Below are 26,839 nucleotides of genomic sequence, written 5' to 3' on the forward strand. Positions count from 1 at the left end.
TACTATTGCAATGTCAAAAAAAAAAAAAATGCGCCGTTTTTGATCTCATTCAACGTATAAAGCATCAAGTGCTTCCTTGGCCACACAACCCCAAAATAACAGAAATGAGGACGCATTCCATTCGAACCATAATGGATCTAATTGTGCTGATCATTTGCACACGTAGACAAAAGAAAGACAAGTTTTTGTCGTTGTTGTTATTTTAGATGAAACAAGTACAGCAATCTACAGATGTAAGCAATTCCACAAAATTTCCCACTGTGTTAAATAGTCTGTCCAGTTATTCATTCTGTAATTACTACGTTTATAAATAATAACATTTATAACTACAAATCGCATATCATAGTGGTGATTGATATTATTACGGAGATGGTGAGTTAGTAGAAGGCTCTACAGAAAAATAAAATGAAAATATTAAAATAATACTTAATATTAGTCGTCCAAATTAGTCCGTAATTGTAGAGCATATATTTCTATAATTAAATAATTCTCATTATAACATTGTTCAATAAATATTTCTAATTAATAAGCCTTTCGCGATTGTACATATAGCCGTATTTATTCCTGTCCGTTTCGGTGAAGCGAACTTCCAGTTATTTTGATGAGCGTGAAGCCCTTGTAACATTGAAGAATTAGAACGCTGGTCCCCCGATGCTTCATGAGCACATTCTCCCCTTGGCAACAATAGAGACAAGCGTCTGAAGTGCCTGAATGCCATTATTGTTCCTCTGACCCAGGGATAACTCCACTGCTGGGACGTCCGGATCAGGTCTATGTTTGACACACTGCTGTAAAGTGGATGTGTGAAAGTAGTCGGCCTCCGTTGCGATACTTGTTAATCAGCTACTGAAAACATTCCTTGAATTAGGTTTTGTGCTTTACTCTCTTAAGGTAAGGTATGTTTTAACAGTAAGTTAACACTTTCAGTGTAACTCGAACAAAATACAGTAAATATTTGTATACTGATATCCGTTACCACTTATCTAGTTAGTAATTTTCGATTTAATTGTTGTCATGATAGACTTAAAAGCATACACGATTAAGATTATTTAATATTTAAAATTAAAATGTTAATCATCTTAATTTTATTATTTTTAGATGTTTTGTAATAGTCAAAATATCTAAACCCACGTAAATTGGTTTTCAATATACTATTGCATAAGTTCTGTGGTATTTGTATAAAGAAACATCCTAGAAAAAAAAATATAGAAAATGCTTTTAAAGATTTCTTCACTATTAATTTCTAGGTTTATTTAACTTCTACTCGCTGGTGATTAGATCTCATAGCATTCGAAGTTAGGTAAAGTTAAAATTAAGATAATTTTCGATTTACAAATGCAATTATAAACAGACGATTTTGTCACCTCCATAAATGCAATTTTAAGCAAACGATTTTATCACTTCAGAGTCACTTATGAAACATTTAACATGTTCATCATACCGGAAATATTCCGTTCTTGGCATTATGCCAATATAAACGATAGCGCTCTGATTGTATGAAATAAATGAAATAAGACAACTTTACAGATAAAGATTTTCAAAGCTAACTAAATTTAAGCGATGCAGTCGCTTAAATACTTTTCCAAATATAGTTTCGTTTTAAAAGTGAAAAGGTTTTTAAGTGAAACGCAATTCGGCTTTCGGAATGGTTTTGGTACTAGAGAGTCCCTTTTCTGTGCCAATATTGATACAAAAATGCATAGAAAATCAGAAATCTGTCTTTATATGTTTCATAGATTTTGAAAAAGCATTCGACAAAGTCAGACACACTAACTTAATAGAAATCCTTCAACAAATACGGCTAGACGAACAAAGCAAAACTAATAAGAAATCTATATTGAAATCAGTCAGCTACCATTCAATTAGACGACATTACCACCAGTGATATTAACATCAAAAAGGAGTGAAACAAGGATGAGGCTCTCACTACTCTTGTTCAATATATATGCAGAGGTAATCTTTAAAAAGACATTGGAAGAATGTCCAGAGGGAATCACAATAAATGGAAAGATTGTTAACAACCTACGATATGCAGATGACACCGTGCTAATTACAGATAGCACCATGGATCTCCAAAAACCCGTTGACAGAGTATACATAGAAAGCCAAAGAATGGGAATAAATATAAACATCAATAAAACAAAATACATGGTCATCAGCAAACATCCAACCTCATCAATGAAACTGACACTCAATGGGAAAAATATCAATCAAGTGTCAAGATATAAATATCTTGGTTGCCGGCTTAATGAAAGGTGGGATCATGAAATAGATATAAAGACATGGATTGAAGTTGCACGGCAATCCTCCATGAAAATTAGAACATTATTCTGCAATAAAGACCTAAACATGGAAGTCAGATACCGAATGCTGAAATACTACGTGTGGTCTATTCTACTCTATGGAGTTGAAGCATGGACATTGGAGGCGACAACTATCAAGAAAATTGAAGCCTTCGAGATGTGACTATCTATACAGAAGAATGCTAAAGATATCATGGATAGAAAAAATTACTAATGAAGATGTCTTAAAATCCTTAAGATCTTGGCAAAGCTAAAGATCTTGTATAAATAATCAAGAAACGAAAAACATCATATCTTGGCCACATCATGAGAAACAGCAAATACCAACTTCTACAAACTATTTTGGTAGGAAGAACTGATGGTAAAGGAACTAGAGGAAGAAAAAGCATATCATGGTTTGACAACATCAAGACGTTTGACAACATCAAGACGTTTGACAACATCAACATCAAAACTACTCCGATTAATGCAAGAATGCAGTTTGTTCGCCAAGATGGTCGCTGACCTTCGATAGAAGTTGCACCATAAGAAGATTTTAAATGCACACCAACAGCATTCAATTTCTGTAATTAGTGTTTATAATTCATAACGCATATTAAATATTCATAAGCGAAAGGAATATGTTTTATTACAAAATAAAGCAAATATGGATACATAACACTAGAATTTTAATTATTATCACAGTTAAATGAAAAATAAAAAATTAAAAAATCGAATAAACAAACTCTTCGGTATGATAATCAGTAAACTCAAAGGGCAATCGTCAGTAGCATAATATTTGAATATAGTATGATAATGTTATTTTCGGAGCTTTTCACAAGGCTATTGTAACACAATTAAGTATCATTGAAATAGTCTTAAACCGGTGAGAGAGATTAAATCCTTAAAAGCACCAAATATGATTTTCTCCATAAGCTCCAGCTAAGCTACACACATATCGGCCACTGAATTAGAACGTTTTATGCAGATGTACGTAAATGTCATTTAAGCAGCCCTATATGCAAAATAATAGGTCATATGCCTCATCACGTTTTCGCAATGGGAAAAAAACAAAGGATCTTTCGGAGTTCGATAAAGGGCTTATCGGGGATGCCCGTCTGGCTAGAGCCACGATTTTGAAAACAGCACAGCTAACTGCTTCTCAAAAAGTGAGAGATCTTGGGTGTTTAATCCAAGTGGAAAAATAATCCACTTGGATTAAACAAGCCAAGACAAGTCTTAGACAAGCCAAGTGGAAAAATAATCCACTTGGCTTGTCTAAGAGGCGTAACTGTGGTCTTAAGGCAGTCTATCAGGAAGAGATTGCCGTCGTCTGAGGACAAATTCAATGAAGGCTGTTCCCGATCCATATCTCGCCGAACCGAAGAGGATCGGTATTGGTAGTCGCATGGCTATACTGAAACCACTGAGTTCTGCTTTCTAATTCTGTGGCCGGTACTTTCTGAATATGTATTTGATGCCTGCGCTCAGATAGTGAACAGATTATAAAAGTAATTAGTCAACAAAAAAAAGTCAACCTATAAAGAGTGGTGTACTGTTGAAAGTGTTAGTTTGTTGCAGTGTTCATAAACTGACTGCCCAGTTATGCTCAAGTTATAAAATGGTTACAGTAATGATTTTAGACATGAGATACTAAATCCTGTTTTGAAAAACACAGGTATATTAATCCAGCGTTCTCTAAGTATACACAAGCCAAGAATGTATTGCACCTCTACCTCCCAACCTACAGATCGCGGATTCGTTTTTGTCACCTATGCGACATCACCACGTTGCTTATTGGAAAACTGACGCGCTTGAAAAAAATTCTTTAGGGGAAAAATTCTACATTACCTAACTTTGGTCCGTCCTCTTCCCCATGTGCTATAAGTTTTGTAATCTTTCGTGAGTGGAACTGTCATCAAGAAGTCAGCAGTCAACGCCCGTGTGAAACACTTCGTGACAAACGAACAATCAACCACTGATTCTCTTGTGAAGTTTCTATCTAAATTATATTAATAAGATTGTAACCAAGAGTGTTTTCTAGCACACTAAATGCAAAGAGAAGGGGACAGTTTACCTAGAGCTTTCACTCCCCTTGTGCCAATTTTATGAGTACTGATAGTCAGAAACTAAGATTACCTAACTGAACCAAAATTAAATTTTTGTATTTAAAATTTATTCTTAATTCCATTAAGCATATCCACAAAAATGTGATTACTTGCACATTCCTACTGTAGGCGTGCCAATAACTGTATTCAAATACGTTTGAACAGAATTAGCATACAAGTATGTTTTACCATAATCATTATTGCTCTGTGAAAATGTGTTTGCCACTATATACTAGACTGCTTGTCCAAAAATGGTCATCGATTCAATTCTAATTGTCAAGAGGAACTTTTATTTTCAATCATTTCACCAGTTAGGGGATCTTTGTCACAGGCAGGTAATGTTCCGTTCGGGAAACTCGGGTCTTTTACCCCTCAACTCAAAAAATCAACAGTAGAACACACATACGTTTCAGACAATAATATGCATCTTAGTTTAGAGCCGGGATTAAATTTCTAACAGTTGTCTGCAATATGTATTTCCGATACATATTGAAATCCTTAATAGCTAAATGATTGGCAAATAATTGCCTATTCGTATCGATATATCCAGGAAATAAGATGGAGTACTGCAATTTAAAATTGTTTCATTTGAATTATGCTAGTTTATATCATAAAAAAAGGGGGGAGGGATTTTATTGTGTTATAAAAATCTCCAGAGAAAGATCAATATTCATTGACACGATTTTACATAAAAAAATCCCATTGGAAAAACCATTGTAAATTCAACATTGAAATCATTATCAGCTTACCAGAAAGTTTTAGACAAAATAAAAATAAAATAAAATAAAATAAAATATAGATGAAAAACATGCTGAAGAAGTTGAAATCCCAAATCTGCTGCTCTCCGTAATAGCTATTTATTATTCAAATTAAGTGGATATTGAATCCAACATTATTTCAAAGTCGAATAGAGAAACTACAAGAGTTTCGTGCTGAATATAGAAACTACAAACGTTTCTGCGGATTCAAGAATTAGCAAACCTTTCATGACAGGAGAAACTCGTAGTAAAGGTGAAGTAAGCTCTGATCACTATCCTTAGTATTTCCCATAATGTAAAGCACATCTCCTAGTGGACATGTATGATGTTATACATTATGGGAGGGGGATCACTACCCATATATAATATCATACATGTCCGCTAGGAGATGTGCTTTACATTATGGGAAATACTAAGGATAGTGATCAGATCTTACTCCACCTTTACTACGAGTTTCTCCTGTCATGAAAGGTTTGCTAATTCTTGCATCCGCAGAAACGTTTGTAGTTTCTATATTCAGCACGAAACTCTTGTAGTTTCTCTATCCAGCACGAAACTCTTGTAGTTTCTGTATTCGGCTTTGAAATAATGTTAGATTCAATATCCACTTAATTTGAATAATTTTGCATCGCCGAAGTGAAGCCTTTTGCGCTCTCTTTTTTCAGCTATTTATTATTTTGATAACATGTATCAAAACAATCAAACAGTCTGTAAGAAAATCAATGAAGACATTACAGGATAAGAACCATTAAACAGAGGAATCCATCAAGCATGCCGGATATCTGTACTCTTTTTTTTAATCTCTTTCTCTCTATATATATAAAATAAAAAAGATAGAAACCAGCATTTAAAGTGGATCGTTGAACTACACCTAAAATAGTAATCATCATGTAGTTCCACAACAATCCCCCATTATTTGCTAGATGACCAAACAGTTATAGTTAAAAATTAAATATCTTTTAGGCATAACAATAATAAAAAAAAATAAAATCGGAACGGAAATTTATTATAAATGAAAATATTTGTTCTGAAATTTTATTTTAGAACAAAGTCTGCAAAGTTCTGGCATGACCGTCTCTATATGTGTCCAGATATGGACTATAAAAACTGTATAAGAAAAAAAAAAATAGAATGGACAACTCGAGTCCACTCCAAAAGATAAGATACTCATATCCGAGTGGAGAAAGCAGAAGTCTGGAATGACTATGCAATACCTGAAACGAGACCCGTTTCTTTCATTCATCAGCGATACGAACGATCCCTTACGGCCTACCTGCCAAGTATCATTGACTTCCACAACCATAATTTTATTAAGATAGGGTGTTGATCGTATTCTTATATGTATATTTTGTACGTAAATTGCGTATGTTCTTCTGATTTACCTGCGTGAGGGAACCCGACATACCACAGGAATTACAATCCCTGGAAGGATGATAATACAATTTTCTGACGTAATTTACCGAACTGAGAAATTGATTTCCTGAATTAAGACTTAAAGCACAAAAGAAATTAAGAAACGTCACGGGTAATTACCTAACGAGGATTATATCCATCAATTAATGTGCAATTTTTAGCTCATTATCATAATGTCATTCCACATTTTTAAATATTAGTATATTGGCATCGACCAATTGATGTCAAGGACAGACTGAATGAATAATTAAAAAAAAAAAAAAACGTAACATACTGTATGTGTACTTAATAATACAATTATTATTATAAATATTAGAAATATAATACAATTATATTAGTTTAGAAATATAATAGAATACATTACTGTATATGTAACATACATTTTTCTCTGCGATATCATTTTATAACTTTGTACTCATTATGTTCATTTGTAAAATATAATTTGTTGTATCGTTGTGCTGAATTTTGCAACTAAAATAAAGCTGAGATGACTGAACAAATTTTAGCAATAAAATTTCAATAAAGTCGATCCAGCCAGAGTAGGGGTTCTATATGCGTAAACTCGTATAGATGGGAGACAAAACGAATCTAAATAGGTGCTTATTCAGTTTGCGTCAAGCATAAAAAGTGCTTTGAACAGTACTTGTTGGCAGGTTAGTTAAACCTTAAGAACAAATAACCGCACGCACGCACGTACACGCATATACAGTAATCCCAGGTATAGATACGAGATTACTAATTAATTATGTTGCACCCAGATTAAAAATAAGCAATGTTTTAGTATTATTTATTGCTCCAAAAATCAGCCTCAGTTTGCTGTTCGTAAATAACCGATTTATCTACAACTTTATATGAAAAAAATTAAAATGCCTAGCCGGTAAATATTCTGAGTATCTCTAAAGCACCGTATTTTTTCTGAAGTTGCAATGTTATTTAGTGTGTTTAATTCAATGTTTGCTACGATATAAAATATTAAAACGCATTAAAATACCCGATAATAAAGTTGAAGGTTAGTTGGAATTACAGCCAACGCCATTAAAGCTATAATTCTAGTGTTATTATGTCTGTTAGTGTTGTGTTTTCTGCGTCTAGTTTACTCTATTTTGTTGGGCGAAGAACTCGAGTTTTCTGGAGAAAAATGAATGGTTTTGTGAGTTGATGTTTCGTAGCAGTCACAGCAGATTACAAATAGATTGCGTATGGTGCCTGAAATGCGTTGTCCCTTGCTGACATGCTTCCATTCAGACCTGACAAGTAACATTGGCCAAAGTTATTATTAATTTATTATTAATTATAATTCTTTTTGCGGTTTTCTTTGAATAACTCAGATTTGGTGGCGCTCCCTTCGCTGATATTCTCTTTCTTTCTCTGTCCATTTTAAAGTATTACTTTTGTCTTTGTTTTGGCAGTTTGCCAATATTTGTTGCCCTTCTCTATTTCAATTTCTGTTTCCTCTTCTTTCCTTTTCGTTTTGAGGTGTTGATTGGCATAGCTTTCTTTTTTTTTTTTGAACACTATTTGTTGCTTACATAGCAAAAAAACGATGAAGTGACAAATGGCAAGCTATTAAAAATATTTACACAGAATGTGTAAATATGTAATCATTTTACACAGAAAAGTTTCTTCTTTACTGTCTGAAAACAGATTAGTACATTTTTTTACTAGTTTAATTTTCCTTTCGTGAAGAATGAAAAGTTTTCATCCTTATGATGTATCTCCTACATTTATTTAAAAGATTTACATTTTTAAAACCATTTTTTTAGATTTAAAGGGAATGCTGAAATACTCTGAGTTCCCCAGAGTATCTAGTTGCGTTTTAATAACGAAGAAACGCGAAATGTTTAAAAAAACATCTCGCATACTTTATGTTATATCTCAGCACAAAAATGCCAACGATATATGATGTTGATCGTCTGCCACTGAAGAGTTTTTATCAAATTAGCTAGAAAATTATTATTGAGATCCTAGGTGGCACTGTATTCATGGAGAAGGTCAAGGCAACTGTCAGGGACGACATTCCAAATGTTACAAAATATTTCGTGCTAAGGGGAGGGAGAAAATCTGTCTTCGAGTCGTATTGCTTTTAACAATATAACAAATTACATAGAATCGCGTTTACTCATATTTTTGAGTTTACTATTTTTATCGAAGCCTGATGCTCAGTACTATAGCAAGTCGCGACTACTGCCATTACAAGAATCATTTAAAGCCAAAATTCAACTTACCAATCCCGTTTCTTAACTGAAAATTATCACTATTCAACATAGATATTTGACATATTTAGCCTGTCAAATATGAAGTGTTTAGTCTAATTAGTGAAAGAGGCTCGCGGCCTTTGAAAACAGCGTAAAAAGGTCCAGAACAAGTACAAAAAAACGAGTCATAAACTCCATAATATACAGTATAAGAGTCACATTGTTCAAAAGATTTCGACCAAATTTAGAATGTGGCAGTGTCTTACACTGCTTAATCAGATCCTTTAAAATTCAAGTCAATCGGACTAAAGTGAATGGGAGGTTGTAAAGGAGTGAGAATCGCATCATCTTCTGACACCTCTACCAATTTCATCGAGTTACTGATTTCGACCTAATTTGGAATATAGCTCTTACCAATATCAATAAAGGTTTCCTATAAACTTCAGTCTAATTTTTTTTATTATATTGGAAAAGAGCTTCAGCATTTGGGTACAATAATTGGACAATTTTATGAAAATACAGTTTTTGTATAAGTTGATGATGTGGATGATGTGGTATTTTCATTTTAATGCGATGTTGTTTTCTAATGTATAGTAGATCTAATAAGTGAATAGACTCGGCTAATTGCAAACAAGAAGGTGTCTCAGGTGTCGAATTTTGTGTCCAGATAGCGAACATATCGTCGGCACATCTGGGATGCAGTTTAAATTTCAATAAGAGTGCGAAGTAGGTTTAATTTCTGATGCTTCCTTGTGTAGGTTATGAGCAGGGTAACCATTGCTGTATCTTCATATTGTAAGGATGTAAAATAACACAGGTGTTTCGGTTCAAGCATTTTAAAAATCATTCAATAATTTATTTTCATATGGTATTAGCGTCTTATTTTGATATTGTCCTATCTTAAATTATTTACATTTTTATTTATTTATTACAAACTGATGACAACTGAAAAAAAAAAAAAAGCAATTGATCCCTTATAATGACTGTTAATATTTTCTTTTTAGGACTCCTTTGAGCCAAAAGAAATATATGTGGCAATAATGGATTATACGCCACGACCAGGAGATACGGAAGCTGTTCACCTGAAGGAGGGTCAAGAAGTTGAAGTCATCGACTCCAGTAGAGCTCATAAGTATGCGACTGTTTATGCATGCTATGTATATATTAAATATCCGTATATATATATATATATAAAGATTTGAGGGAAAATAGTTGTAAGAATTTTTTTTTAAATTTGCTTGTACTTGCCTTTCTTCAATCTATAATTCTTCCACAATACATTCGAAATGGTAACACTTTCTCTTGGTTGAAAAGGCCCGGGTTCGAATTCCGTCTAAGACATGAAAGTTGTGAAGCTTGCGAAGATGCATCAAGTACGCTGTTAAGACTGCTTCGAAAACTTTAATCCACACAGCAACAGTTCCATATAGTAATACTTTTTATTTCGCAATCTTCAAAGCTTCGATCAAGTTGCGATTCCACGCCACTTCAGGAATCATCCATTGTTATGCTCTTTGCGAACACGTGTTGGACCACGGATTATCCAGTCTCTAGTTTCACCTTTGCAATATTACGAATGCAAGTGAGACGCTGCTATTTACAAGCCAGATATACACGTTGCCAGATTGTTGGAAGTACTATTACTTTTCTTCAATTTTTGTTTTTAATTGCATAATGTCAATAAATATAAAGGCATGCACTTTGGCATGATTAGATATCCAATGTCGTATTATATTGGTGGGATTATGCTAGAAAAAACTGATCAGGCTAGTGATCTTGGAGTGTTAGTAGATAGGAAGTTGAAGTTCAGGGGCCATGTAGCAAAGTTTGCAAATGCAACTCAAAAGATAATTGCATGCTGAAACAAAAGTTCACGTGTAAAGATAAGGATGTCATTTTGCTTCTTTACAAGGCCTTGATAAGACCACTTAGACTATTGTGCACATGTCTGGTCTCCTTGTTTCCACTGTGATTCTAATCAAGTTGAGAGAGTGCAAAGGAGAGTGTTAAAAATGATATTAGGATTGAGGAATACAGATTATAAAATCAGATTGAGAATTTGCAGACTGCAGACACTAGCAAACAGGAGAAAGAAGGATGATATGATTGAGACTTTCAAACTTCTGAAAGGGTCATACAGGATTTCAGTTGATGGAATTTTTCATTTTATGGAGAGTCGGGAAAAGACAAGATGGCATCCTTGGAAGCTGAGAATGAATGCTACTAAGAAGAGGTGGGGGCTAGATTTTTCTCTCATTGTGTGATGCGTGATTGGAATGGATTGCCATTATATGTGGTATGTGTGGCTTCCTTCGATGAGTTCCTAACTCACTGAAGGGATCTTAATAATAATAAAAATCACACACACACACACACACACACACACACACACACACACACACACACACACACACACACACACACACACACACACACACACACACACACACACACACACACACACACACACACACACACACACACACACACACACACACACACACACACACACACACACACACACACACGCTGTCTTTTTAAATTTTAAGTTATTCTTCCATACATACATACATACATACATACATACACGCTTGCATCTTAAATTAGAATTTTTGAATTTATTTCGCGGCCTTTCTTCTATTTGTACAATACATATTTTATACAGTGATCTCACGAAGTCACTCGTTCGTAAACCTGCGCGCCAGATGGAGCTTGTTATGCGGTATTCTAAGCTAACGGAATCTTTCTCCCGCAGTGTGTTTATTTTCATAAGAAAAGCTAAGGAGTCAAAGCTCTTATCTTCCTAAAGCTACTTAAAGAAAGGAAGACAGAAATTTATTTAACTCTGAGCTATTTTTCTGTGGAGTGGTTGATGACCAAACTTTTCCTGTAATGTACTATGAAATGGTAACAGTTTTAGTGCATCACAAATGCACATATTTGTTCAATCAGGTTGCGGCCGCTGACCAGGATCAGGATATTTTATTTGCATCTTAAAACAGATCACACACAAATATCTAAAACCGAAATGAAAAGTATTATTTTCTATAGAATATCACAGGAATTGTAATGTGAAAAATAATTAAAATATCACAAAAAAATTAATATTAAAAATTATTCCTTATAATTTTATTTAAGGAATGAAAATCAATGATAACCAAATATAGGTAACTAATATAAATATCACACACACACACACACACACACACACACACACACACACACACACACACACACACACACACACACACACACACACACACACACACACACACACACACACACACACACACACACACACACACACACACACGCACGCACACAAGGGAGTACCATAAGAATGAAGAACGGACCGTTCTTCATGGTCCACGCAGTATATATAGCAGAACATGCAGACGCTAAAAAGTAAGAACTTACGGACTTCGAAAGAGGTGTTATTGTAGAATGTCGTATCATCGGTGACCTATTCATTTATGATGCCGATAAAAAACTGCATCATCCAAAATCAACTGTGAACAACTTTCAACCAAGGAAATGCAATACTCTTCGGAGCATCCTCTAGAAGAATGATAGTCAGATATGAAATGATCAATCAGGAGTCCACAGAATCGATAGAGTTCAAATTAGTAGTCGAACAATAAAAGTTTAATTTCACAAAAAGGGCAACTGCACAAGAACAATGATAGTGGACAGTGTAAACTACATTGGTGTAAAGAGTACAGTGATTGGTCTTGAGCGTTGAAAATACGTGATATAGGGCAAGGAATCGTGATGCATTCTTTTTCAGATCAGACGGCAAATGTAGGTGTGCCGGATACCTGGAAATATCTTATTCCTGAGTGCATCGTCCTAACTGTGAAGTTGGCCGTGGAAGTTTAATGGTCCGGAAGTGTTTCTCTTGGTGTGGATTCAGCCATCAAGTTGTAGCGTCTGAAAGAATGAACGTTAATGGACATACAAGAGTTCTGAAAAATCAACAAAACATCAAGAGTTCTGAATAATCCAACACTTTACCATCATACTGCATTGCTTATTGTGGCAGGCTATAAGTAAATCATTTGAAAACAAAATTGATTTGTCTCCATATTTTTGATCTTACCCTCACAGAACACTTTTGGAATTAACTGGTGCTGGCTTATACGGCTAGGCTACTGCTTCCTATAAAAGTATATAGACTGGTGGTCATGTTGAAGACAGAATGGTCCAAAATGCTTACATCGTATCATCACTAGCTGTTGGAGACAGAAGAGTGGAAAGTATGATTAGGACAAAAGGAAGTTAGCATTTCTACTGAAGTATGAAGAATTTAAGCTACTCTGAAGTTTAGTGCTGTTGAAATATTTATTTTAGTGAACTGTATATATTATAACGATATGCTCTCTACTGTCACAAAAATATCACAACCCCCTTCTCTCACATCGTTATCTCATCGATCGCGTAATTTATGGATGGTCAGCTTCAAAGGTAACATGCACCTCCTATTTTTCCCGAATATAGCATCAGTTTAAACTACATGCTAATTGAAAAGCTTTTAGTAAGAGAATGTGAATTAAATGAGTGGAACAGTGTTCGCCGATGAAATGAGACGTGGTTTTGAATGAACAGACTTCAGGCGAGCTGATGCCCATAGGTAACCGTATTAGTCATGATTAGGTCATGCAACCAAAAGGTATCTACTGTTGGTAATACTATTAAAAGATAGAAACGTGATGACATATAGCCTACACAAATGGACGAATAGGACAGTGCCGAAAAGGATTGCGCGATCTTCCGTTGATGGTCTGAAGTACTTGACAAAAGTCAAACACTTCAGACAGCAAGGTAGTAAAAAACACTTCTGGCAGCAGTGTCGTAATCTATGGAAATCGAGGCTACTGCTATTCCATAGCTTCAATTTGCATAGAAGAGGTACGGCCTACAAGCCAAACATCACCCAAAACATATTCCAATTCTTACTTACGCGGTACAAGTAACTGCAGAGATTAGTCACTAGACCGTTGGAAAGATGTGGTAGGGAAGGACGACACGTTCTTCGAATCAGATGGAGCTGAAAGGAGAACGTAATTCACTAGCGTGTATCTCCCATCTTTTAAATGTGAAGGCATTGTTGGAATGTTTTACTTATTTTGAACTAAGTCCAATGAACTCAAGAAACAAATTCCGTGTTGCTAAGCTAAGCTATGTCGTTTCTGTGGAAACGATCCAAATGAGTAGCAACAAGATAATGCATCATATGGTACTATAAGAAGTGTGAACGTAATCCACAGCCTACACTTAATCCTCCATCTACGCACAACGTCATCTGTCGCCTACTAATAGTCCTGATCTGGACTTCGTGGAACGCTTTTAGGAAAAATTAGAACGGTGGAGGTTGAAGACATCCAAATGCATTTCAGAAAACGACTGCTATTTGGATAGAGGAATGAAAAAGAAAATGCTGGCCATTTATCAATATTTAGTGAGATGTCTACCTGGGAGAGCAACATCTGTATCTGTGGCCAACGTCAGTCCAATGGTGTATTGAGATTTTGGGAAAAATAAAGCGTTTATGAAACGTTCCACTGTCCCTTAGTTTTACAATATAGTGTAAATTCAATATTCAATAGGTAAATTGAATATTATTGTTACATGATACCTCCAAGAAGTCCTTAGACTCCTTGGAAGTATCATGTAACAATTCACCATCTACAACCAACACCATCTATCGCTATGTAGTGATACTGATATTGAAACTTTTTTTTTCTTAATTTCCATTTTAGTTATATAAAGGTAGCAACTGCTTAGTGGCTCAAGCGTTCTATTTTTTTTTTTTTTTTAAATTTATACTTTATAGAGGCGGGAAAGGAGCAGTATCAACACTTTCTTTTTGGTTAATATTGTTATTATTTTTATTTAAATTAAGGGGATATTAAATCCCACATTATTCAAAGCTGAATAAGAAACTCAAAGATAGAAATCAAAGAGTTTCATGCCGAATATATCAAAATATAAAAGTTTCGGCGAATTGTAGCGTAAGCTAAAGCACATAGTTCAACACTAGGGCAACTCGTTGCAAAGGTGAGGAAGGTTCTGATCACTATTCTTAGTATTTCCCATAATGTAAAACACATCTCCTAGGAGATGTATGATGTTATACATTATGGTGGAAGGTACCCAGACAGGTTTCGACCTTTGTAAAGGTGAAGCGGGCTCTAAAAATAAGACGATCCCGAAAGATCGCCCAACTCAGCGTTGTTGCACTCAGTAACAGGCTCACCCCGTCACCAAGAAGAACTTCTCAACATTGGCTCTACCCAGTGGCAAGTTCACCCCACCACCCAGCAGAGCCATAATCTCAGCGGTGGCTCCACTCAGAGACAGGCAAAAACCTACCTCCAAGCGGAGCCTCTCAGGGCCAGATCATCCCCGCACCGGTTTCAACCCTCATTGGGCTCTCATCGTTGGCTCTACCCAGTGGCAACCTCACCCCACCACCAAGCAGAGCCATAATCTCAGCGGTGGCCGCACTCAAAGACAGGCAAAAACCTATCTCCAAGCGGAGCCTCTCAGAGCCAGATCCTCCCCTCACCTTTCAACCCTCATTGGGGGTCTCATCAGTGAGTAGGTAGACCAGGTAATACTGAGGTTATAGCGAAAAGAACTTATATACTTTGCTATACGAGTTGTCAAAAAGGTGCACCCATAAATTACTTAAAATAAAAAGCCAATAGGCTTCACTTCGGCGATGTAACATGATTTAAATTAAGGGGATATTAAATCCCACATTATTTCAAAGCGGAATAAGAAACTCAAAGATAGGAATCAAAGAGTTTCATGCCGAATATAGCAAAATATAAAAGTTTCGCTATAATTGTAAAAGCTATAACCTCAGTATTACCTGGTCTAGCTACTCACTAATGAGCCCTCAATGAAGGTCAAAACCGGTCTGGGTAGTGACCTTCCACCATAATGTATAACATCATGCATCTCCTGGGAGATGTGTTTTATATTATGGGAAATACTAAGAATAGTGATCAGAACTTTCCCCACCTTTGCAATGAGTTGCCCTAGTGTTGAGCTATGTGATTTAGCTTACGCTACAATTCGCCGAAATTTTCTATTTTGCTATATTCAGCATGAAACTGTGATTCCTATCTTTGAGTTTCTTATTCGGCTTTGAAATAATGTGGGATTTAAATCCCCTTAATTTAAATAATGTTACATCGCCGAAGTGAAACCTATTGGCTCTTTATTTTAGGATTCATTCACAGATATTCGCTAGGAATTGTTGGATGTTAGCTATAGTTGTTATATGCCGCAGTAAAATAATCGAAAATGATCTGTCTCAAATTTATTTTATGGGGGTTTTAAAAATGTATAACTTCGACCAATAGCTAGATTTATCAAGCAATAATGATGAGCGTTTTATGATTTGTTATATTCATGTACAAAAAGAGGCCCGAGGAGATGCCATTCCATTTCTGGCAGCAGCAAAAATTTTTGCTTCATCCACCTTTAAAAAAAGAACCTATTCTCCGCTCTTTTATTACAGGGACTAAATTAGCCTTCCTCAAGGGAGGAAAAACTTTACGACTGTCTAGACTTACGGTGAGGAAAAAAAATGCACGACAAACCTTTATTATATATCCTAAGAATATATATAATGAACTTGTATACCCGAAACACGTTATACAAGGATTCTTATTGTATCGTTATCACAACTGATTTTAATGAATGGTAGCATCCAATGGATATTTTGATCTACTTGATGAATTTGCAGTTTTGCCAAAATTCCAGAGCAATTACAAGAACTGCTTTCAACTTGAAGTTTAATGAAAAATCACGTGTTTGCTTGTTGAGGACAGTTATATAAGCGAACGACTTCGAGATACACTGCCAGCTTTGTTTAGATTTTTCTTGTCTATGTGACTCACTTTGTTATTTATAAGAGAATGCAACTGCTGCCAGATTTGCTCGCAAGACATTTTTTGGGGGTTTTGTATAATTCGCTCCTGGTCACTAGCAGCACTAGTGACCAGGAGCGAATTATACACAACTATGAAAAACAATACTTTACTACAATTCTCGAAAGTATTCTTCAACTGTACATTTCATGTTTTATTAACCTGTTTAATTTTAAAAGTAGTGATTGCCTTGGGCCAGCTGTCTCTGATTGGCTACCAGTGGAGTTTGAACTGCCCACAAAAGTTAGATAGCACTAAAACGGCCTCGCCTACTACCTATATAGGAATAAAAGGAGTTAGCTGATTTTTTTTTTAAATATGATGCGCAATAATCTCGATAAAATTACAATTAAATACAAAAAAAAATCGACATCTGCAAACATTGTATCATTTAAGAAGCAAATACAGAGAATACAACTTACCATTGTATTTCGGTTTTAAACATTATAAAAAAGTCTTCGATTCAGTTGAAAAACAAGCATTTCTAGCAGCATTAAAGAAACATCGAGTAAGCGAAAATTATATCTGGCTAATAAACAAAATATATGAAAAATCAACTGCTGGTGTCCTTACAAATGAATACAGCAACCCATCCCAAAGGAGTACGCAGAGAAAATACTATTTCAGACAAATCATTCAATGCAGTATTAGAATATGCCCTGAGTGAATTAGATTGGAGTGACAAGGGGATTAATACCAATGGTAAAAAACTAAATCATTTACAATACGCTGGTGATATTTCAATAGAAAACAACAAAAAAGAACTAGAAGAAATGGTGAATGAATTAAACACTCATTAATCCTAGTACAAAATAAAGTACGATTATATATAAATTATGAAAAATAATGACAGATATTCGAAGGAAACCAGATAACAGAAGAACAAATAACAACAGACACTAACAAAATAGAGCAAATACAAGATTACATATATTGGAAGAACTTTTACGTTCGAAAAGTGAAACACTTATTAAGAAATATAAAGAAGAATTCAGCTAGACTGAGTAGCTTTTGGCAAACTGAAAAGATTTTTTCGTGCTGTAAAATAAAACCCGAAAATAGAGACAAATATTTCAAACAGTGCATCATCCTAGTTATGACCTATGGATCAGAGACAGGGCTAATAACTAAACAAATACTAGACAGAATGAGGAGAACTGAGCCGAAAGGAGGGAGCCATGCAAGGCAAAAATAAGGAATGAAGATATAAGAAAAGTAACACCAGTATTGAATATAGGGTAAGAGATTTTAAAATTAAAATAGAGATGAGCAGGATATATTGCACGGATGTAAAGCTATAGATGGACAAAGACAATCACCCAGTGGCATTTGTCTTCCTTCATATAGATGTCATTGGGTGATTGTGTCTATAGATAGACACAATCCGTGCAATTAGTCCTGCCCATCTCCATTTTAATTTCCAATTGCATCCATATCCGCTAGGTATGGCAATAAAAACTGATAGTATGTTTAGTATTATTACATCAACTCTTCTGGAGTCAAAGACTCAACGAGAGAAAGAGAGAGAGAGAGAGAAGTTTATACCATTAGCAATTACTTAAATTATATACTTTATAAATTATGAAATGTACATTATATTTCATTATACTGTGCATAAGTATACATATATTAGAAAAGTTCACAGAATTAGGGAAAATTTCTCCTACATGTAACACATCTGTCATGCTGAAGCTTAAACTCATTCACACTCATAGCATCCACAACATACACAGGCAATGCATTCCATTCACCTACCACTCCCCACATAAAGAAAAAAAATACTTCTCACCACATTCTCGCGCAATTTTCTGGGATGGCCTCTAGTCCTCACCCTTTCGTTATTTTCCACAATGTAAAAAATCTCCCTCGCATCCATCCGGTAAATACCTCTCAAGAGCTTAAACGTCTGAATCATATCACCTCTTCTATTAGTCAAACTCTGCAGATTACATGACTTCAATCTATCCTTATAGCTAACATTCCACGGTCCTGAAAATCATTTTCTATCAACCGCCTCTACACTCTCTCCAAAGTATCTTCATCCCCCTCCAAACCCCAGTGACCAGAACTGAGCACAATAGTCCAGATGTGGCTTGATCAGGGCCTTATACAGTTGAATCACTATCATTTTATCTCTGCTGATTAATGTTCGTCTTAATATTGCAATAATCCTCTGAATTGTCTAAATCATCTTTGCAACATTCCCTTAAATTAAAATTTCGATCCGCCATAACCCCAGGATTCCGTGTTTCCTCAACTTCTTCAGCATGCTTTCACATATAGAGTATTCAGTATCCCATCTGCAATTCCTAAAATTCAAAACAGTACATTTAGCAACATTAAACTGGTATCCCCAATTGATCCGCCCACATTTCCAGCTTATTCAGATCATTCTGAAGAGCCACTTCATCAGCACTACTCTGAATAACCTTCCCTAACTTCACGTCATCCATAAACAACTGAATATCTCCTTGAATTTCAATGACAATGTCATTGATATAAAGGATCAAAAATAAAGGTGGAAAGTTACAAATTCCGAAGACATCATGGAAAGATGGAAACAGTACTTTCAAGAATTATTGGAAGATGCGGGACATGGAAAAAATAGAATCCTAAGGGCAAGACACACAAGCAAAATAGAAGATCAGAGTAAAGAAATTCATGCAAATGAATTGTTAGCAGCAATAAATAAAATAAAACTGGGCAAATCAGCAGGCCATGACCAAATAACACCAGAAATGGTAAAGAATTTAGGAACGAAAGCCATAAAATTTCTTTTACACCTATTCAATGTTGTATGGAAAAAGAAAATTATTCCCAAAGACTGAGAAGTAGCTGTAATAATCTCTATATTTAAGAAAGAAGAAAACCGCAAATGTGAAAACCATAGAGGAATTTCGCTTTTAAGCGTTCCAGTATTTCAGTATTCCAGTATTATATGCCCGTATTTCAGAAGCGAGGCTTAGGAATCAAATAGAGGATACACAGGATGAAATGCAATATGGCTTTCGAAAAAATAGAATCAAGCAGGATCTTATCTTCAGTCTTAGACAAATATCAGAGAAAACATTGGAATATGGAAAAGAACACTACATTCATGTTTTATAGATTTTGAAAAGGCCTTTGACTGAGTTCTCAGACACTTAATATGCAAACATTAAAGAAAATCAAGTTACAAGATAACTTAATAGCAGTCATACAAAGCCTCTACAAAAGTAATAGAAATTGTGTAAGAACCTGTAATAATAGATCAAAAGAATTTGAAACAAATGTAGGAGCGTGGTAAGACTGTATCCTCAGCCCTCTTCTCTTCATCATAGTAATGGATGAAATTTTAAAGGCATGCCAAACAAAAACAAAAAAGTTCCACCTAGGATACAGGAAACTGAAAGAAACCAGGATTTCACACATGGTTTTTGCAGATGATGTAGTGATTCTAGCAAATACAGCTGAAGATCTGCAATACAATATCAACATTTGGTATGAAGAAACAAAGAAAAGGAATATGACCATAAATATAAATAAAACTAAAACAATGATCATATCTAGAAACCAAGAAAAACACATAATAAAAATAGAGAATCATCAACTGGAACAAGTCCATTCCTTTAAATACTTGGAATCATACAAGAAGATGGTAGACTAAACACAGAAATTAACAACAGGATACACAGATAAACTACAAACAATTGAAATGAAATATCTCAGGGAAGTGGCACAAAAAACAAGACTAGACCGAATAAGAAATCAAACCATAAAAGACAGCCTTCAAGTTGCACCTCTGAATCAATTCATAACTTAAGCCCAAATGAGATGGTTTGGACATCATCGAATGGAAGAAGGAAGAATAGCAAAAACTATATACGAAAGCCAGAAAATAGTAAAAAGAAACATAGGCAGATCCAAGAAAGCTTAGCAAAAGGAAATTAAAGAAAAAAACCTTGGACATGCAAATCTCTTTGGCAAAATCTCGACGCTTAAAAGCATAAGAGATCACAGACGAAGAAGAAGAAGTGAAGAAGTAGTGGTCCCAGCACAAAGCCCTGTATAACTTCACTAGTAACTTTCCTTTTCCCCAATATTGCCCTTTGATTGATCTCATTATACTTTATCATAAAAGTTAACAAGATTACTGAAACAAGAGCACCCCTTAACAAATCCATTATGACCTCCACAGTTAATATTATTCTCATCTGCCCAGTTTCGTATACAAGCTCTTACCAATTTTTCTAATACTTTTCTAATAATATTTTAATTAAAATAAGCAGTTATTCTCACAGAAATATGCTCATGACCCACAGTGTGACTCTATACATAATTTTATCTATCATATACTAGTTGAAAGCTGGATTCAATACAAAAATACTTGGCATGTGAGTGCTTTGGCAAGCGTTAATAAAGACACTGGGAAGTTATAGTTTCATGCAATAACTGTCCGTTACTAGAACGTACGCATCTATTGATTTGTAAAATGAAAGTAAAAATAATTTTTATAACAAAGAAGCATTATTGAGAGAAAGGCGCTGTGGCTTAGTTGGTTAAAGCGCCTGTCTAGTAAACAGGAGATCGTGGGTTCGATTCCCACCGGTGCCTAGTGAGAATTTTTTTTTTTGTCATGCGAATGGAATATCATGATATGGTATGTCTTGCGACCTTTGATGTGTGGGTCAGATATAAAATAATAAATAAATAAATAAATATAGAATCGTATTACATAAGTTATGTCTTTGGGATTCGCCATTGCAATCTGAGATACAATTAATTTCTGCAACGACATTGGATAAGTTAAATTCTTTTCATTTCCTAGTAAAAATAGGCGGCATTCTTTTGCACTCCAAACTTATCTTATCTTAATTTTTTTTTTTTTTTGTTGTTCTTGTTGTTTCTTAATGGATAAGCGTTTTAATCAGTCTTTCAATTTACACATCTAGGATATTTCATTTAATTTTAAAAGTTTAAATGGAACATGACTTTTAAATTCAAAAGGAGAGAGGGAAAATAAAGAAACTCGTCATTATAAACAGTTGCGTTTTGTAAATGCATTTTTGTGTAATGATATCATTTATGATCACAGTAATAAACTGCGTTTAACTCTATCGAGTAGTGGTTCTTTTGTAAAAATCCCACAATCGTGTCAAAATTATAACGCGTTTTTATTAAACTTTAGCCCGTCTTTGGTTTATTCAGATTATCCAGATAATTTCATTTTACCAAATTTTCGAGTTCCAATTCTGGGCTGAATGCCCGTATCCGTTTCATCCTGGCTTTAGTTAGTTATGGTTTCATTTAGAGATTTTAGGAAGGACGGAATGATGCAACATTTTTTTTTTTTCAATTTCTGTTGTGGATAAAATAAAATAAAATAGAAACCTTCGGTTCATAAATATTTCAAATTCACAGTCAGAAATTTTGAAACAGGCAACTTTTCTAACACAACACTAGATGGTACTACTGTACTACGATTCTATTGGTAAATTTTGTGAATAATCTACTATTATTCGTCTGCTTGTTCAGTGATTCTTCACGATGCTTACTCAAGAAAAATGCTTATTTTGCCAACTTGTTATTTACAATAGCAGACTAATGGTGAAAACATTTTCTTGGCTATCAAACCAAGTAGACAGTTTAATGTCGTTAGTTGTCTTGTTGACTCCAATTGAAGCCATTGCCTCTGCGTGGCATCTCTATTAGGTGGGCTAATAGGCTGACTTTAGCAGTACTCTAACTATAAATAACTTTTCAGAAAGATGCCAAGGTTCGTAATAATCAAAGATATTGCAGATAATAAGATTGGCGTTCAATTTTTTTTTTTTATAATTTTGATTTTTTTTATACTAAGTTTTATGCACTTTTGATTATTACACTTGGAATTAATATACATGGCGATTATAACTGAACTTTTTAAAAATCTTTTAAACCTTCGTTTCATCAGATTCAAAGAATGTTTCCTAGTGACCGGAATAACATTCGCAATTATACGAATCCAAGTTTTCTTCTTAAAATCGTTGAATAAAATCTTAAAATCGGAAACTCCATTTCCTATTTCTTTACTGTTGAGTAAGTCGTGACGGAGTTATTTTTGTCCCAACTGCTAGTGTGTTCCATCTAGGTTTTCATTTCTCCATTAATAGCCACGTGCTACAACTAGACTAGCTGTCCACACCGTCCCCTTTTTAATTTAGAACACGCAATATATTTTGTTCTATTAAATTCTCTCTCCCTCTCTCTCTCTCTGTACATCTTCTTCAAGCTTAAGCCGAGAAGCTTCAGCTTTTATTTTGTATTTACTTTCATTTTATTGCCAATTTGACTATTCTTTTTGAATTCATTTTATAAATATGTTTATTCCATTCTGATCTCTCTCTCTCTCTCTCTCTCTCTCTTTATCCATTCATGCATAGATTGTAACTGAGATTCTTCATAAATCTTTTCATTTTTATTCAATCAAATTTTGTTTTATTAGCTATTTTTCTCAATGTTTTCATTTCGCATGTTGTATTTATGCGTTGTATTTTTGGCGTTTCTGTTCTTATTTCACATGCATAAGTTAATACTTGTCGGACTACTGATTTACAGACTCTTAATTTTGTATCTTTTGTTAGATCTTTACTTTACCCTATAGTTGAATTTAAACATCGCAATATTTCATTAGCATTCACTTTTACTTCATTCTTTTAGCAGTTATTATTATTTCATCCATTTTATGCTAATTAAAGATGGCCTCGGAGAATGACCGTGTCTGATCCATTTCCTTATAGGCATTTTCTGTTTATTTGTATTCTGGTAACTTATTGCACATTCATATTATTGTGTATATATCTTTGATCGTTTCGATAATTTTGAAGTGGGATATTTCTTGATGCTAATGCATCAAAGCCCCTTCTAACTCAATGAAACATTTAAGTATTGGTTTATTATATTTTATTGTTTTTTTTTTTCCTATTTTTGCTTTACGACAAATATATCATCATTGGATAAAAAAAATCCCTCTCTATATTATTTAAATAACTATGCAATTTTGATTTAGTGTTTCAGATTTATTTAGGAAAAAAATCGCCTATTTTAAGAAACGTCTACTATCACATGTGTTCGTTATCACACTGTGTAGATATTTTTGATATATTGTAAACATTTTAGTTATAATTATTAAATACATAGTTTTGAATCGTGTTGCCTTAATACTTTGGCAACACGAATCAAAAAATTCCATATTTCACACATACATATTATGCATATATAAAATCGGGAAACAAATGTTCAAGACGAGGCCTGATAGAAATAGACCTGATAGAATTAGCTGGATATCTCCACTGCTCCATCTCCCACTGATGAGGTCTTAATAAAGGCTGAGATCAGTCTGAGTAAAGAATTATAAAGGACAGTTAAGAGCTGAACAATGCAATTTTGGTCTACAGAAATGTCACTTTTATTTATTTATTTATTTTAAATTTATAACTATCCACAAAAAAGGTTGTAAAACCTATAGCATATTAGCGCTTTATTTAGGAAGATTTCAAACATAGTAAATTTTGGTTCTGAATGTTTTCAATTGAGTCCAGATTTACACATCCGGCTAATGTCTGACACCTAAAGGGAGTTCGTGTTTTCATAGAGTGCCAGGGTAAGCCAAAAATTCGTCGAGTTCCTGAAACCAGGAAGTGCATTCATAGCTGAGGCTCCACTGTCAAGACTTCCGTCTTTTTCGCATTAAAGTGTCACATTATGTGACAGTTGTAGGTGATAAATGTAGGCCAGTTCCACACGCTATATTTCATCTCTATCCTAGACTTCCATGTTTTTTTAAACGTCTAATTAAAAAAAAATAAATAGCAACACAAGTTAAGAAACATTTCTCATCCATACGTGTAATTTTGTTACCTAATACGAACTATAAATAGAATTTTAAGAGCGACAAAACTGTTGAGGTGAAATGTCATTATTTTAGAATTCGTTTTTTGATACATTAAAATAATTCAGAATTCCATGAAAACGAAACAAAATGCTGAAGTTATTCTTGTTATTCTTAATTTTCACATTTTTAATAATTCTTTCATAACGTTCAGAAAAAAATGTTCTCATCACATGGGTTGTTAACATATTAAGCAAATGGTCTGATAGTAACAAAGAATTACTCAATTTTTATTAGGATAGGACAGTTACTTCTATTTGACAGTTGCGTTTGTTCTCCAGTTATTTGGCTGCTAATAGGAGAGTAGGGTGGTTGTTCCTTCTATTCTAGCACCTGACTTGTTCAAATGGCCATAGACCTGCTCGTAATGTTCTAAAAACGGATTTAAATCCTGGTGTTTCCAAGGGACACGTGTCATTCTGACTATAGTAGGAGGAGGCATAGCATAAAAATATTTTTGGCATTTTAGAAACCATGGGATATCAGTCCAGTTCTTGTAACTATTTTGATGTCATTTAAGCATTAAAACATTCACAGAATGCGAAGCATCCATAACTTATGGTTGGCGTTAAGTTTCATGTGCATATTTCTTACTGAAAACCTATTAACCTAAAATTTGAATGGTTGAGATTTTACATAAAATATAAAGCACTTTACTTAAGTGTCACTGTCATAAACAAGGGGTTTTTCTCCTCCTCCTAAAATATTTGATTATTTGAAAGTGTAACGTTAATAGTCTGCGTTGACAATTTCTTACTTTATCCATACTTGGTTCATTTTTAGTTGAGTTTGTAAATTACTTTATCATATATCAGGTTTATTTTGTCAATCCGTCCTTGTGCAAGTTCTTCCCGAACTCTTGCTTGACAAATTTCATTGAAATTTGATATTTGGAATCCATAAACGAATGATGTGAGCCATCAGCATTTTTGTTTAATGGGACCATTTGCAAAGTTCCAAGATAAATAATGACAAAAATGTCAAATGTTACTACTACTACTACTAAAAATAATTGTTTTTTTAATTGTGTTGTATTTTACAGATGGCGAGTGAAGACCCGTCCGATGTCTGGTGCATTACTAGGCAGGGAAGGTCTTGTGCCATCTTGCTATCTGGAGAAAAAGGCGATAGAGAGCACTTCTCAAGAAACCGAACGAACTGATCCGAAAGCACGAGAAGCAGCACAGAGACGGGAGTAAGTAAAAGCCAACAATTCCATTGTAAAATAATAAATAGTTTAAGCTAAGGGATATTACATCCCATATCGTTTCTTAGCCGAATAAGAAACTCAAAGAGTTTCATGCCGAATATAGTAGAAACTATATAAAGTTCGGCGATTCCAAGCGTAAGCAAATACCTGGACATACGCTTGGAATCGCCGAACTTTATATAGTTTCTACTATATTCATCATGAAACTCTTTGAGTTTCTTATTCGGCTAAGAAACGATATGGGATGTAATATCCCTTAACTTAAACAAGTCATATGTCGCCGAATTGAAGCCTTTGGCTCTTCATATATCTAACAAATAGTTTATATTTGGCTGTTGTTATAAATCCGCAGAAGGGCTGTACACAATCTTTAATGTTTGGTATTAATTTCTTCGTTAAATCTTAACAATAATTTGCGTGCTAACTTATTACCGACTCTAGTCGTCTCATAAAATATGAAATATATTCAAATATATTAAACAAATATATTTAATTGAGGAAAGAAGAAGAAGAAGAAGACGCAAAGCTTGGAAATTATTCAAATCCACGTGATTATATCGTCTATTTCTTGGATAATGCTCCTTACAAGAAATTCCATAAGATTTGTGAATAAATCTTAAACTGGGAATAATCTTCCAATTTGTCTGTTCTATAAAAATAAATAAATCGGCTAACGCCTTTTATTCCCTTATAGGGAGTAGGCGAGGCCTTTATACCCTATCTAGCTTTTGGAGACTGAGCGGGCAGTTCAGTCTCCACCAGTAGCCAATTAGAGATAGCTAGCCCATGTCTATCACTAATTTTAGGCGGCCACTGATGAAGAGACCGGCAAACAAGTGCTACCATCTCTTGTTACCTAACCCTAACACGATGTGTTACTGTCTGAAATAATGTAAGTACTACGGTCAATTTTCTTGAGTTTACGGGACGAAAACCCCCAGTTTCCTAGAGAAAAATCACGCTTTCCCGTGCCAGAGATCGACTAAGTTGGGAACAACCGGTATAAGAAAGGATTAGAAAA

The 26,839-nt window shown here is 34.5% G+C and overlaps 1 protein-coding gene and 1 non-coding gene across 2 annotated transcripts in view; both read left to right on the plus strand.

Annotated features, from left to right (window-relative positions):
- Window positions 1–26,839, plus strand: part of LOC150109564 (protein Obscurin-like) — a 1,271,613-nt gene that overhangs the window by 14,185 nt on the left and 1,230,589 nt on the right. Inside the window, exons 2-3 of the mRNA XM_090402667.1 lie at window positions 9,761–9,888; window positions 25,651–25,803. Coding sequence (XP_090258793.1) covers window positions 9,761–9,888; window positions 25,651–25,803 — 281 coding nt within the window. The remainder of the gene's footprint in view (window positions 1–9,760; window positions 9,889–25,650; window positions 25,804–26,839) is intronic.
- Window positions 21,219–21,292, plus strand: TRNAT-AGU (transfer RNA threonine (anticodon AGU)). Its single transcript has one exon. It is a non-coding gene; the product is annotated as a tRNA-Thr (tRNA).

Source organism: Typopeltis vanoorti, chromosome 2, assembly GCF_054136105.1.
Source record: "Typopeltis vanoorti isolate ZY-2024b chromosome 2, IOZ_Tvanoo_1.0, whole genome shotgun sequence".
In the NCBI taxonomy this organism is placed as follows: Eukaryota; Metazoa; Arthropoda; class Arachnida; order Uropygi; family Thelyphonidae; genus Typopeltis; species Typopeltis vanoorti.